The 15,190-nt window shown below is 42.1% G+C and overlaps 2 protein-coding genes across 7 annotated transcripts in view; one reads left to right on the top strand and one right to left on the bottom strand.

Annotated features, from left to right (window-relative positions):
- Window positions 1-6,902, top strand: part of mcf2lb (mcf.2 cell line derived transforming sequence-like b) — a 19,622-nt gene extending 12,720 nt beyond the window's left edge. The window contains exons 17-31 of one of the 4 annotated variants that reach the window (XM_047815225.1): window positions 1,157-1,272; window positions 1,398-1,467; window positions 1,566-1,658; window positions 2,357-2,449; window positions 2,664-2,789; window positions 2,917-3,138; window positions 3,375-3,467; window positions 3,563-3,641; window positions 3,794-3,839; window positions 4,628-4,737; window positions 4,833-4,898; window positions 5,166-5,240; window positions 5,567-5,676; window positions 5,795-5,867; window positions 6,441-6,902. In XM_047815225.1, coding sequence (XP_047671181.1) covers window positions 1,157-1,272; window positions 1,398-1,467; window positions 1,566-1,658; window positions 2,357-2,449; window positions 2,664-2,789; window positions 2,917-3,138; window positions 3,375-3,467; window positions 3,563-3,641; window positions 3,794-3,839; window positions 4,628-4,737; window positions 4,833-4,898; window positions 5,166-5,240; window positions 5,567-5,676; window positions 5,795-5,863 — 1,368 coding nt within the window. In that variant the 3' untranslated portion in view covers window positions 5,864-5,867; window positions 6,441-6,902. Of the gene's footprint in view, window positions 1-1,156; window positions 1,273-1,397; window positions 1,468-1,565; window positions 1,659-2,356; window positions 2,450-2,663; window positions 2,790-2,916; window positions 3,139-3,374; window positions 3,468-3,562; window positions 3,642-3,793; window positions 3,840-4,627; window positions 4,738-4,832; window positions 4,899-5,165; window positions 5,241-5,566; window positions 5,677-5,794; window positions 5,879-6,440 lie in introns of all 4 variants that reach the window. The other 3 variants (XM_027152498.2, XM_027152500.2, XM_027152501.2) reach the window with 3 other exon arrangements.
- A 156-nt stretch (window positions 6,903-7,058) lies between these two features.
- Window positions 7,059-14,975, bottom strand: phf11 (PHD finger protein 11). 3 transcript variants are annotated; one of them, XM_027152506.2, is made up of 14 exons: window positions 14,720-14,975; window positions 14,232-14,336; window positions 13,613-13,746; window positions 13,483-13,523; window positions 13,190-13,284; window positions 10,802-10,862; window positions 10,627-10,697; window positions 10,250-10,278; window positions 10,120-10,136; window positions 9,115-9,149; window positions 8,910-9,000; window positions 8,329-8,814; window positions 7,591-7,662; window positions 7,059-7,509 (listed from the first exon to the last, which is right to left on the bottom strand). In XM_027152506.2, the coding sequence occupies exons 1-14, from the start codon at window positions 14,846-14,848 to the stop codon at window positions 7,421-7,423; spliced, it is 1,455 nt and encodes a 484-aa protein (XP_027008307.2). In that variant the 5' UTR covers window positions 14,849-14,975; the 3' UTR covers window positions 7,059-7,420. The 3 variants fall into 3 exon arrangements, with proteins under 3 accessions (XP_027008307.2, XP_027008305.2, XP_027008306.2); XM_027152504.2 differs by having other exon boundaries at window positions 8,329-8,820; window positions 14,720-14,974; XM_027152505.2 differs by having other exon boundaries at window positions 8,329-8,820; window positions 10,250-10,275; window positions 14,720-14,974.
- Between the last annotated feature and the right edge of the window lie 215 nt (window positions 14,976-15,190).

Below are 15,190 nucleotides of genomic sequence, written 5' to 3'. Positions count from 1 at the left end.
GACAGACAGATCACAAACATACAGATCACAGACAGACAGATCACAGACAGATCACAGACAGCTAGACAGATCACAGATAGGAAGACAGACAGACAGAGAGAAAGATCACAGACAGACAGACAAATCGCAGACAGACAGATCACAGGCAGACAGACAGACAGATCACAGACAGACAGACAGACAGATCACAGACAGACAGACAGATCACAGACAGACAGATCACAGACAGATAGACAGATCACAGACAGATAGACAGATCACAGACAGACAGATCACAGACAGACAGATCACAGACAGACAGACAGATCACAGACAGACAGATCACAGACAGACAGATCACAGACAGACAGACAGATCACAAACATACAGACAGACAGACAGATCACAGACAGACAGACAGATCACAGACAGACAGATCACAGACAGACAGACAGATCACAGACAGACAGACAGACAGACAGATCACAGACAGACAGACAGACAGATCACAGACAGACAGACAGATCACAGACAGACAGACAGATCACAGACAGACAGATCACAGACAGACAGATCACAGACAGACAGACAGATCACAGACAGACAGATGGACAGATCACAGACAGACAGACAGTTCACAGACAGACAGATCACAGACAGACAGATCACAGACATAGACAGATCACAGACAGACAGATCACAGACAGACAGACGGACAGATCACAGACAGACAGACAGACAGTTCACAGACAGACAGATCACAGACAGACAGATCACAGACATAGACAGATCACAGACAGACAGATCACAGACAGACAGATCACAGACAGACCACAGACAGACGGAAAGATCACAGACAGACAGATGGAAAGATCACAGACAGACAGACGGACAGATCACAGACAGACAGACAGATCACAGACAGACAGACAGACAGACAGATCACAGACAGACAGACAGATCACAGACAGACAGACAGACAGATCACAGACAGACAGACAGATCACAGACAGACAGACAGACAGATCACAGACAGACAGACAGATCACAGACAGACAGACATATTATGTTTCGTTAACATGTTAAAAAACACCAGAACACCTTTAAAGTGTTCCTGCTCTCCCAGTTCATCTGACATGGAGGACATGGTAACCGTGTGCTGTTTCGTACCTTATAGGGCTATGCTGCTGAGATGGACAACCCTGCCATGGTATCCATCATCCCTGCTGCCCTGCAGAACAAAAAGAGCGTGCTGTTCGGCAACATGCAGGAGATCTACTTCTTCCACAAAACGTGAGCACCACCTAATGGTGCAAAGGTTTCATTTAATATTATTATAACAGGTTTGATTGACAGCGTGGCAACATTTTATGTTTTTTTTTTTTAAAACACACCATTAACGTGGTTCCGTGTTTCAGGATATTTCTGAAAGAGTTGGAGACTTACACAGATCACCCTGAGCTCGTAGGCCGCTGTTTTCTGGAGCGGGTGAGTTTGTCCTGAACAGTAACAAGCACAAGTAAAAATTAATCAAGGCCTGAGTTTGCTAATTATTATTATTTTTATTATTTTTTTACTTTTCTTAGATGGGAGATCTGCAGATTTATGAGAAATACTGCCACAATAAACCTCGATCTGAGAGCCTGTGGAGACAGTGTTCAGACTGTGTGTTCTTTCAGGTAAACACAGAGCAACAAATAGAACATTTACATTACATTTACATTATTTGGCAGACAACACAGAAGGATGACTAAGACTAAGACAAAGACACACACACACACACACACACACACACACACACACACACACACACACACACACACACTAAGACTAAGACAAAGACAAAGACAAAGACACACACACACACACACACACACACACACACACACACACACACACACACACACACACACACACACACACACACACACACAGAGAGTTCTGTGGGGGAAGTCATGGCCTAATAGTTAGAGAGTCTGAAAAAGGACTATCTCTCCTAATCTGTCCAATCTAAGGTTGTTGGTTCGAGTCTCGGGCCCGGCAATACCACGACTGAGGTGCCCTTGAGCAAGGCACCGAACCCCCCCAACTGCTCCCTGGGCACCGCAGCATAAATGGCTGCCCACTGCTCCGGGTGTGTGTTCACGGTGTGTGTGTGTGTGTGAGTTCACTGCTGTGTGTGTGCACTTTGGATGGGTTAAATGCAGAGAACATATTCTGAGTATGGAGGTCACCGTACTTAGCCGTATGTCACGTCACTTTCACTCACACACACACACACACACACACACACACACACACACACACACACACACACACACACACACACACACACACACACACACACACACATGCTGAATCTGATATCTGCTAACAGGAATGTCAGAAGAAACTGGAGCACAAACTGGGGTTGGACTCTTACCTACTGAAGCCTGTTCAGAGAATTACTAAATACCAGCTCCTACTGAAGGTACATTAAAGCACATTTATTTCTGTACATTAGTCAAAAAAATAAAAAAAAGTGTTTACTGAAGCCGGGTGGAAAATAAAAGTCTGTTTAAGTGAAATGAAATCCATGGCATTTTGTTCTGAGAAAGTTTTGCTCCTGTTAGTATCTGAGATGCTTGGAAGGAGAAAAACAACAACACTGTATTCGGACTCTGTGACACTGCGTCTGTTGACAGGAGATGATTAAGTACAGTAAAGGCTGCGATGGTGTGGTGGAGCTGCAGGCGGCGCTCTCGTCTTTACTCGGCATTCTGAAGGCTGTCAACGATTCGATGCACCTTATTGCGATCAACGGATATGAGGTGAGACGTGGACAAAGTTTCACAGACAACAACACTCACATTCACTGTAACTCCACATCATCCAATTACTCTTCTAAACCAATTCAGATTCAGACTGATGACGATATTTACGTTTCACACACTTCAGGGTAACCTAGGCGACCTGGGCCGCCTGCTGATGCAGGGTTCGTTCAGCGTGTGGGCCGAACATAAGCGTGGCCACGTGAAGATGATGGATCTGGCACGTTTCAAGCCCATGCAGAGGCACCTGTTCCTCCATGAGAAAGCTCTGCTTTTCTGTAAGAAACGTGAGGAAAACGGTGAAGGCTATGAAAAAGCACCATCCTACAGCTTCAAACAGGAGCTGAGTGTGAGTGTGCATGACAGGAAGGAAGTCTGCGAAGCAATTTCATGTGTCTTGTTGTTGTGCAGTGAATCTGTAAAGCTCTTGGTCTTAAACACTGCGGAATATATATTTAGTTCGAAACCGTTTAATATAATATCAGAGATTCAGATCACTTATCAGTGAGTGGACTTGTGTACTGCGGTTCCTTTGGATTCTTGGAAGTCAACCAACCACATAAATCCTTTTTATTTTCTTTTTAGATGAGAGCAATTGGAATCACAGAACACGCCAAAGGAGACCATAAGAAGTTCGAGATCTGGTTGAGTTCCAGAGACGAGGTGTACACTGTTCAGGTGCCTTTGTGTTTGATGTACACGATATCACTGTTTTTTTTTTGTGTGTGCGACAATATTAAAGACAGATTATATTTTCCTTCTTTGTTACGTAGGCGCCATCCGAAGAGATTAAGACAACCTGGGTGAGAGAAATCCGGAAACTTCTGACAGGACAACTAGAGGCCTGCAGGGGTATTACATTTATTAGTCCTATGAACTCAGGGTTGTGTGTGAGGATTATTTTCAGAAAGGGTCAGATATATAAAATACGTCTAACTGAAATTGTGTGTTCCCAGAATCGGGACACGAACGGTTTAATTAAAGAGCCTTACTTTGTCTTACAGAAGCTAGCCAGCAGAGACCGACTGCAGAAGACAATTCAGTCGAAAGGTGAATAAATATACACACACACTGATAACACGACTACTTACACAACCTGAAACACAACTATGTTTCAGTGCCAGTTAAACGTTTTTTTGGATGGACGGAATCAAAACTGCTTCGTTAAATAAATGTCATGTTCAAATTACACTCTAGGGTAAATGTGCCAATGTTAGGATGCATTCATTCATTCATTCATTCATTCTCTACCGCTTATCCAAACTTCTTGGGAGCCTGTGCCTATCTCAGGCGTCATCGGGCATCGAGGTAGGATACATCCTGGACGGAGTGCCAACCCATCACAGGGCACACACACACTCTCATTCACTCACACACACACACTACGGACAATTTTCCAGAGATGCCAATCAACCTACCATGCATGTCTTTGGACCGGAGGAGGAAACCGGAGTACCCGGAGGAAACCCCCGAGGCACGGGGAGAACATGCAAACTCCACACACACACACATACACACACACACACACACAAGGCGAAGGCGGGAATCGAACCCCCAACCCTGGAGGTGTGAGGCGAACGTGCTAACCACTAAACCACCGTGTCCCCCCATGTTAGGATGCAGATTTAAGAAAAATAAAAAAATTGATTATTATCTCATAAATTCTTCATTCTTCTGGGATCCAGTGTCCCCCCCCCCCCCCCCCCCCCCCCACACACACACACACACTGGGACCACTGGGCACAAGGCAGAAATATACCATGTATAGGACATAAACTTTGACAGTGTACATACTGTAGAATCGACCTAACATTACTGTATTAATCTTGAACGTGCAGACCAGTGAGAGATGGACAGAGTAATGGAGAGGTGGAGAAACAGCGGACAGAAGAGGAAGGAGGCAACGAACCCAACAGCCCAGTTGACAAAAAACCAGACAGAGCCAGAAGTGAGTACAAATATAACAAGAGAACAAAATGAAGTGTTTGACCTCACGATGATCCTCCCTTCATTTGTCGTCTGTTTTTCTCCTGCGGACGGCAGGTTCGTTCTCCGGCACTGACAACAAACCCAAGCGACAAGATATCAAAAGTGACCCGACACCTTTAGGTACCAGATACAAAACACACACACACACACACACACACACGATTCTCTGATCATCTCAGCACAAGATGAATAAAACTAATATATTTAATTCATAGTTTTGTCATGAGTGCTCTGTTTTTCATCAGAACTGTACCGGTGTGTATTATGTCTTTATAAACCGGATCCCGACGGGTGACGATACATATAACATAATAATTAAATAGGAATTAAACAGAAGCATGTGTGCTTTACATGTAATGCAAATCTTATTGGTCATTCTCCTCTCAGAAACAGGGTCCCACCCCCATTTAAGTGGAGTCAGGTGGTTAAGTACATCGAGCCTGTTTCAGAATCGTAGGAAAGGTACTTGTATACATTCACAAGCTTTTAGGGCTGGTGCTGGGAAAGCATGGGGTTTTAGGTTGGTATGTACTGTATATATATATAGTGTGTGTCCCTCAGAGCTTTTCTCCACTTTAATGTTGTCGCTGACTCGGCACTTGTGCATGCTCTGTCTGCTACGTGGGCTACATGACACGTGATCTCGTCTCTGACTTCCACAGTAATGCTAATGTTAACGTCACTTACCGTCATGCTCCACAATCTGTGTCTTCTTCCACTTTCACTTCCATTTCTCCTCCTTTTTTTAATTTCTAAACGCCTTTTTTATATTTCTCTGTATATGTCAGGATGGATTAAAAGCTCTGTCTCAATGGATCCCTCTTTGGGGCACGATGGGTATTTTGTCCCTGAAGATCAGGTGACCTCTGAGCCAGACGAGGAACAAGACAATAAACTTGTACGTAAATTTGTTGTACTGTAAATGCCCATTTGTTTCTGCGTGTTTGAGGATGAGAGCTTTCATAACCGAAGATTTGGTGGGTTTTTTTTGCCTCTGTTTGTTTCCTGTATTTTAGGACGATGCGAGTGCGAGTGCTGTAGATGAAGAACCCAAAGCAACAGAATCACAGGAAGGACAACCATAAAAAGGTGATAAGAAGGTAAGAGACACATGAGCTTTAAATCCTGTTCTGTTGGGTATACTTACATGGTTTAATTCCAGTTCCATGAGCTGGTCCTGCTTTGCTGCGTTTACAGCCTTTATTATGTATTTTTGTAGGTTTTTAGGAAGTTTGTGGGGATTTCTGTTCATTCGTTAGTGAAGTCGTGGCCTAATGGTTACAGAGTTTGACTCCTAGCCCTAAGGTTGTGGGTTCGAGTCTCATGCCAGCAATACCACGTCTGAGGTGCCCTTGAGCAAGGCTCTCAAATACTCTCTGAGCTCCCATTACATAGAACGGGGGCTTTATTATCACCACATATACATTACAGCACAGTGGAATTCTTTTCTTCACATACCCCAACTGGGGAGGTTGGGGTCAGAGTGCAGGGGAAGCTATGATACAGTGCCCCTGGAGCAGGGAGGGTTGAGGGCCTTGCTCAAGGGCCCAGCAGTGGCAGCATGGCTGTGCTGGGCCTTGAACCCCGATCCTCTTATCAACAACCCAGAGCATTAACCAGTTACACCTTGTACCTAATAAAATTTCTCTTGTATTTTTACAGATTTAAGTGAGCTTCTGTCCTCGAGACCACATCTGGAAACGTACCTGCTGTTCTTCAACTTTCTCCTCCTTCATACTTAATACAGCACAAAATGTCAAACACTTCTACGTGTTCTTCAGTGTTCGTAGCCCTTTAAAGAAAGTACATTTCCAGTGTCGAGGTATGGTACAGTATGGTGGTTAAGTCTAACGCTCCTCACAGTAAGCAAGTGTCAGCTTTGTCTTTGCATGAGTACAACCTTAACCTCCATGTATAATTAGCATATCATATATGCAAATATTGTTTTATGGCTGTGCCTGTACTTCTAATGTAAAGTCTGTATTTCTGTCAAAGAATTATGTCCGTGTAGACGTACGTATGTATGTGTGTATAAAATAAAACTGTCACTATGGTCTGTATAAGGTTTTACTATGAGTTACTCGAGGCTTGTCGGTGGCGTCTCCTCTGATGGTAAACAGGTACAAGAAGGGAATACCTTGTCTTTTAGACATGCAGATTAACCTTAAATTATTTATCACTGCCATCATAATGAAAGATAAATAAATAAATACACAAATTTAAAAAAGAAGGTGCTTTTTTTTCCTTTAAGAAACCACAGACGAATTTTAATGTACCGTATGCTGAACTAAACATGAGTTTAATACAGAGTATCGATTTAAAGGTGGGGTCTGCGATTTTTGAGTAATGCTTCGGAAAACCGAGTCGGGACGACAAACTAAACAAAAACAAAACAAACGTGTAGACGATGAGCAGAAAGGGGCGGGGCTTGTCGATATGGGCGGAGAGAGCGTTCAGTGCGCGTGTGGGACCCGTTTGGGTTAGGGGCGTGTTTGTTTTGGTGATTTTATATGTCAACATTGGCTTTCAAACATCTGAGACCCTGCCTTTAAGCTTGAGATACAAAAAAAATAATAAACAAATATATAAAAAAATTGAATGTAAATAGAGGATAGGAAGTTAACAAATTCATTAAAAAAACGTTAATTAAATCGATTCTCTTCAAGCACGGCCTTGGCGTCCCTTAACGCCTGTCTCTTTCTCTTCAGCTGTCTTTCTTGATCTTCGAAGTCTGCGAAAGATTTGATCTGCATTAAATAATCGGTTAAGAGTTAGACAGATATTCATGATTGCAAAACTGTGCACAGCAAACCTTGCTCCATTTGTTTGAATATTTCAGGGAGCCTTCCAGATGCCTCCAGGATCCTGAGAGAGACGGCGTGATCTGTGGAGACACAGTAACATCAGTCATATTTCTAGAAGTTATGTCAATTCACTGAGAAAGAGCCAGAGGTATCTTATTAACTACATACAAAAACGCGCCTCGACGAATCGGATATCGATCCGATCTTTCTACTCCCGCCCAAAATGCTAATATATTTGCCCTCATTTCCGGGGTAATTGTAACAGAACACACTTTGGTGTACGCGGTTTTCAGAACGCGATCAAAAAGAAGACATAAAAACTGGTTATGACGTTTATGCTACAAAAAACAGCGTTTACTGTTTGCTGCGTTTTCGCTGGCGGCAGCGGTGCGTTTTAAGCCCCGACGAGACGCCTGGGTGAAAGATCACCTGTGAGTGACGTAGTTCCGTTTGGGAGGAGTATAGCGCTGACGTACGTGGCTCGAACAACCACATTCATTTACACCTGTCCAGTTTCATCTGAAACGCGTCCCAGACCACCTCCTGAATGGGTTTGTACCATCGGGGTTATATCCGTCTCCAAAACGTTTCGGAGGGCATTTAGACCTGGTCTTTTTACCGTCGGGTAGATATCGGATCACAGAAAACGCAGGAAGTGACCGGGTGTAAAAAGCCCCAAGGAGCAGCCAGTGTTACTGTATTGTAAAAAAGACATGGAGCTAAAAGATCCTATGATCTGTTCTTACCCTGTTGTGTGGCATGCTGATTCTTCACCTTCTCAGCCAAGCTAGAGATCTGTCGTGTGAGCTGTGTGAATATGGCCTCCGTGCAGCCCACCTCGTTACATCTCCTCCAGAAGAGAGCAGCAGCTGAGTCCGAAACACCCACGTCGCCTACGGGGTCGCCGATCTGACTGCACCCTCCTGGAGATGTAAGGTCTAGTGGACGATCGTGAGGGCGCTTTGAGTGAGATCCTGGCGTCTCATCATTGGAGCTCATTAAAGGTGGTTCGTTCAGAGATGCGCGACATCCAAGTTTCACTGAAACTTCTTTATCCAAGATTTCTTTCATGGTGTCGAGTAGAGGGTAGCCGAGAGATGGACTGGTAGGCGAATGTGGGTTTGGTGAAAGGATGACGTCGTCTGCCGAGGCACAGAAAGACTTATCCATCTTACTCAAACGGGTGCCTTCTGGGCTTGGTGGAGAGGAGCACAAGGGCTCTGGGCTGTTCTCTGTAACTTTAGTTAATTCATAATTTCATCACACTTGTTTAGAAGCGATTCAAACAAAAACAATATTATAAGCAGACTTGTGAACTTAGAGGCACCTGATTCAACAGAAGTTCCTGAATCTGTAATAACGGTGAATGGAACATTGTCTTCGTGGAACAATTCTATCCGGCACTTGGACACAAAAACCTGAGTGAAAGCAAGAGAAATGAACGACCTGTTAAAACCAAAGCACAGAGAACGTGGATCGTGTGAAAGATGATGCTAAAAGGTTCTTCTAGTCTGGTCTGTGCAGGTACTCACCGAATCTCTGTTCACGTCGTCATCAGTAAAAGTAACTGCACAAAAAGGGAATGTTTGTGCATTAATGTCACATTTAGTCCTCAGAGTATCCACTGAAATGAGCAGTTTTCTAATACACGCAACATGCTTTATTTATCGGTAGCCCAACACCTTAACCACTAGGCTACGACGTCCCTTTACGTATCAGACGAATAAACTAAGGCAAACCTCGACCTGATTGATTCTACTGTTGAGTTCAGAAACTCTTGTCCAGAGTTTTGTGATCAAAATCCCATCTTTATACTAGTTCACTAAGAGGTCAGGGACTAAAAAAAAATAAATTGACCAGTAATTAGAACTTGCTGGGATTAAATAATGAATATTAACAATAATAATTAAAAAAATATATCCAACACAAACCTATAAATAAATGTTATTTATGCTGCTCTTTTATAACATAGCTGTAAGGAGGAAGGAAGATTTTGTTATAATAATTCATCCATTCATTCATCTCCTACCGCTTATCCGAACTACCTCGGGTCACGGGGAGCCTGTGCCTATCTCAGGCGTCATCGGGCATCGAGGCAGGATACACCCTGGACGGAGTGCCAACCCATCACAGGGCACACACACTCTCATTCACTAACACACTACGGACAATTCTCCAGAGATGCCAATCAACCTACCATGCATGTCTTTGGACCGGGGTATGAAACCGGAGTACCCGGAGGAAACCCCGGAGGCACGGGGAGAACATGCAAACTCCACACACACGAGGCGGAGGCGGGAATCGAACCCCCAACCCTGGAGGTGTGAGGTGAACGTGCTAACCACTAAGCCACCATGTCTCCCATTAGATATTATTATATATTCTATATGTCATCAAAGTGACTCAAAATTACTCCTAAATTGTACCTTTACACCCTGAATTTGTTCCTCTAGCTGTTTGGGCACATGATCTTTTATGCCTGTTGTTAATAATCATCCTTCTGTATGTCACACATCATAACGTTACCATATATTTACCTGTTCTGTGCTGCTTGCTGTGAAAAAAATGACAAGATTATAAGTTTATATTTCAATTCAATTCCCCCCAAAAAAGCAAAAATCTCTCTAAAAAAAAGTATAAAGTATGTTTAGGAATTTTAATGCCTACCTTCTGGGTTTAGAGTCAAGCGCTGGCTGCTGCGGAGATAAACAGATCGACTCGTGTGATACGGCTTTGTTTAAGAGTCAGACGTATGAAAATATATTTGTATATAACCTCTGTGTGACGCTCTATAACCTTCTGTAACTTCTCACACAGCAAGAGGAGTTTCATGTTAACCCCTGTAAGAAATTACAAGGTTGTATTTGTGCAATCCGTCCTGCGTTCTAACCGACTCCCATGAACCCAAAGTACTTCATGTGTTTTGTCACCGCTACGCTGGAATAAACTTCTTCTTCTTCTTCTTTAAGATCTTCGCCCTCATCCTTTTATTTTCTTACACAGCTATTGATGCTGCTACGATGGAAAACGGACACTTACTGTACCTTATTCTTATCTGGAGGTGTGTTATCCTCAATCTCTGATTCTATCGGTGCACACTCCAAATCAGTTTCATCTGAAGGAAACAAAGCAGGTGATTGGTTGAAACGTTTAATTACTAACGCGATCGTCACACAATCTGCATCAGCAGGACACATTAAAAGTGCAAGTGCGAATTACCGGAGGAGTCAGAATAGACTTCGTTGTATCTCCTTTTCCTTCTAAATGACATCTCATTTTCCTAAGAGCAAAAAACAAACCTCGATAAATATTGGAATTATTTCATCATTTAAAACATTCAGAGTCTCGACATTTAGCTGCCTTTAGAGTCTCAGAGTCACTCTGTAATCAAACAGATGATACAATAATGAAATCTCAATAATAACAAACAATTTAGATATGTGAGACATATGAGATTTAGTTTGCTGCATTGACCAGTAAAAGCAGGTCAGGAACATGACTAACTATTTCATCATGTCAGGTGAACATGAGGTTTGAGGCCTCCAACATGCTTGAATTAAGGATTTTTTAATGCAATCTTATGCCAGGGATCGATAAACTTTCCAACAAACTGAACAATCATTCTAGCTATTTTGTTAGCAATGAATTAAATACAATCATTCTTAATATTATTAATATTACATTTCAACAATGTTTAATAACTAGCCAATGTGGTTAGTTGTTTTTGAGACTTTTTAATGAATACATGTGGAACAGTTAGTATGAACATCCTGTAAAACTGCTCAGCTATTTGTGGCAGCATTAAGCCATGTTAGAAGGCTGCTGATGATCCTGAGCAGCCTGGCTGATCTCTGATGGTCTGAGGTCTGCTGCTAATGGTCCTGAGCAGACTATCTGATCTCTAATGGTCTGCTGCTGATGGTTCTGAGAAGACTATCTGATCTCTGATGCGTTGTAATTCATCACATCTAAGTGTAATTCTGAGGTCTGCTGCTAATGGTCCTGAGCAGACTGGCTGATCTCTAATGGTCTATGGTCTTCTGCTGATGGTTCTGAGAAGACTATCTGATCTCTGATGCGTTGTAATTCAGTACATCTAAGTGTAATTCTGAGGTCTGCTGCTAATGGTCATGAGCAGCCTGGCTGATCTCTGAAGGTCTGAAGTCTGCTGCTGATGGTCCTGAGCAGACTGGATGATCTCTTAATGGTCTATGGTCTGCTGCTGATGGTCCTGAGAAGACTATCTGATCTCTGATGGTCTGAGGTCTACTGCTGATGGTCCTGAGCAGCCTGGCTGATCTCCGATGGTCTGAAGTCTGCTGCTGATGGCCCTGAGCAGACTGGCTGACCTCTAATGGTCTATGGTCTGCTGCTGATGGTCCTGAGCACACTGGCTGATCTCTGATGGTCTGAGGTCTGCTGCTGAAAGTCCTGAGAAGACTGGCTGATCTCTAATGGCCTATGGTCTGCTGCTGATGGTCCTGAGCAGCCTGGCTAATCTCTGATGGTCTGAGGTCTGCTGCTGATGGTCCTGAGCAGCCTGGCTAATCTCTGATGGTCTGAGGTCTGCTGCTGAAGGTCCTGAGAAGACTGGCTGATCTCTGATCTGAGCTCGGAGACCTTTCACTAGCATTGGAAATCACATCTCTAATACAGATCTACCAAGACTCTAAACTGTACTGTAACAGTTACTTGTGTTCTGGACTGGTGATGATATGATGTGTGATGCAGACGCATCGTCTCTGAGGACAAACAACGCGAAAGTCCCAGATAGGAAGCAGGGGTGAAATTTACGTGATAGAAGAATTATTTAACGTAAACCTCAAACTGATTGATTCAAATGTTGAGTTTGGAAACTCTTATTCAGAGTCTCGATCACATCTTAACATCACACATATTAGTTCACTATTTATTTTATTATGTGGCTTATCTAGTTCAAACATTCCTTTGTTTGATTTACCCACAATGCATTTCGCCTGTTGACAGAGAGAGCAGGGTATGAATATATCTATCTATCTATCTATCTATCTATCTATCTATCTATCTATCTATCTATCTATCTATCTATCTATCTATCTATCTATCTATCTATCCTAACCTGGGCAGTCATTTGGCAATCTCTGATTTTATACATGTATACATATTATATCAATTATTTTCATCTCATCTAAGTGTAATTATTAAATGGACAATGTGAAATAGACTTCTGAAGTCGCTTGAGATCTCAATATAAAGTACACACATTATCCATTAGTAGAATTTATTTATCTTCTAAAGTTACTAGTATTAAAGGTGGGGTGCACGATGCTTGAAAGCCAATGTTGACATTTGACATCACCAAAACAAACATGCCGAATATTGACAAGACACGCCCCTTTATGCTAATGTCAGACATGCAACACTCTCTCTTATACTCTCTCTTATATTGCGTCAAACAACGTGCACCCCGCCTTTAAATGAAAAGCCCTTGTACAACACTGCACAAGGAATCCGTTTGTAAGCTCTGTATCCTTATATAGACCAAAAAATGTCTATGTAAAGGGGGACAGAAGTGTAATACTACATAAATTAAACAAATTATAAGAGTTTAATTAGGTATTGTTTAACCTCAGATCCTGCATGATTGTTGTCCTTTGAGCTTTTAGGGTCAGAAGAAGAAGGTAATGATTCAGCATCTTTTTCTTTTCCATCTCTATCATTTTCTGAACATAAAAAAAGACAACAACAACAAATCACAAGATGCCTTCATATACTGAATGTGAAGATGAGTAAAGTCATTATTACAATACATGTATGTATATATATATATATATATATATATATATATATATATATATATATATATATATATATATATATATATATATATATATATATATATAAAAACACAAGTCACTTACCAACATTGCAGGTAACTGGATTATGCTTTGCACAATATAACCTAAAATAAATATATATATCATAAACTTAAATCAACATATTGTTTTATTGTTTCAGTGAACCAACATTATGAGATTGCTGGTTTCTTACCTGAAGATTCCACTCTGTGTGTCCTCCATAGGTACGGCCCGAGCCTTGTGGGCACAGGGATAATGGAACGAGCGCTTACAGGATCTAACTTCACACCCAGCTGTAGCTCCAGTCTTATTACAGAGGTGGCATTTCTGGGAGTATAGTAAGAACATCATCTATATATTATAATAGACATCCATTTATAATTTATCTACACTTAGGGGTCACTTTATTCGGTACACTTACTGTATAAGTCACATATACTGTATGTAAGCTGTGGTTTTTAAACAAAAGGTACAGTAACTAATGCAGATCCTTTCTATAAATTCTATTCTGCATAAGTTCTAAACTGAATTAAACTGATGATGAATGAAATCTTTGATGTGTGTGTGTGTGTGTGTGTGTGTGTGTGTGTGTGTGTGTGTGTGTGTGTGTGTGTGTGTGTGGACATGGTAGCTTAGTGTTCAAATCCCAGGGCCACCAAGCTGTCACTCCTGGGCCCTGAGCAAGGCCCTTAACCCTCAATTGCTCAGCTGTATAAATGTAAGTCGCTCTGGGTAAGAGCGTCTGCCAAATGCCCTAAATGTAAATGTGTGTGTGTGTGTGTGTGTGTGTGTGATGAGAGAGAGAGACGTACTAATTTTCCTCCTCTTCGTGCCTCTCTTTCTACGTCCTCCACATCAAAGCCAAACAAGTCATCATAGGTGGGAGAATTTTTACAGTAGATTCCAGACGCATACAGCTGAGAGACGCAAAAAACACAACAGATAAAAGATCATTCTCTAAGTCATACAAATACAAACAAGTATTTTTGTAAAAGAAAACAAGTGTGTGGTTCACTATCTAACGCACTGCGTAACTGTGTAATACCTGCTTCGGTTTAAAATATATTTGGAGTATATAAAGAAAAATATTATGGGGCTTCTATTCATTAATAAATACCAAGCCAACCATCACCTGTGCACGTCAGGGTTGCCTGGTGTTTAAGAATCAAGCTTTTCTGTCATTCCAGAACTCAACAGAACATAAAAATAAGCACTGACAAGTGAGACAAGTGAGCATTGATCTAAATGATGTACAGTATTTAAAGTTTACAGAAACAGCAGGACGTTGATGTGAACTTACCAGGCAGTTCTGGTGGGCAGCAGTGCCATGTTTACAGGACAGGGGGCCTGTGATTTCTGTCTCATCTGCTCTCTTACACAAACAACACAGCAGATCTGATGATGAACTTCTCTGATGTTCTCGTTGCATTGTAACAAAGTAACGCAGTGAACACACCCGATACAAAGCGCTTCTCTTTGAACACAACACACTGAACACAATAAACCTATGAACTGAAGTTAGCTTTCGTTTCCTTCTTGTCTCCTCCTCCTCCTCCTCCTCCTCCTCACCACACTGACGCCTACTCCAAACCACAACAGTCTGCTAGTACAAAAGTCACATAGCACTTAAGCGTATCGATATTGATAAAAAAAGAGTTTGTTTTTGTTCTAACAGCGCAAGTTAATAAGCGTTTATAACCATATCACAGAAGAATGTCTCTGGGTTGCCAAGTCTGCGTAACAAACCCGCTGTCAACAAACAACGACCCGC

This window comes from Tachysurus fulvidraco, chromosome 6 (assembly GCF_022655615.1).
Source record: "Tachysurus fulvidraco isolate hzauxx_2018 chromosome 6, HZAU_PFXX_2.0, whole genome shotgun sequence".
Taxonomy (NCBI): Eukaryota; Metazoa; Chordata; class Actinopteri; order Siluriformes; family Bagridae; genus Tachysurus; species Tachysurus fulvidraco.
The sequence above is the reverse complement of the archived record's forward strand: the minus strand, read 5'-3'. Positions and strand labels throughout refer to the sequence as shown.

Coding starts and splice junctions, on each gene's coding strand:
- phf11 (XM_027152504.2), bottom strand. CDS start 14,848: ATGCAACGAGAACATCAGAGAAGTTCATCATCAGATCTGCTGTGTTGT. Junction 14,337..14,719: donor CTGCCCACCAGAACTGCCTG/GTAAGTTCACAT, acceptor TGCGTCTCTCAG/CTGTATGCGTCTGGAATCTA. Junction 13,285..13,482: donor TCCAGTTACCTGCAATGTTG/GTAAGTGACTTG, acceptor TTTTATGTTCAG/AAAATGATAGAGATGGAAAA.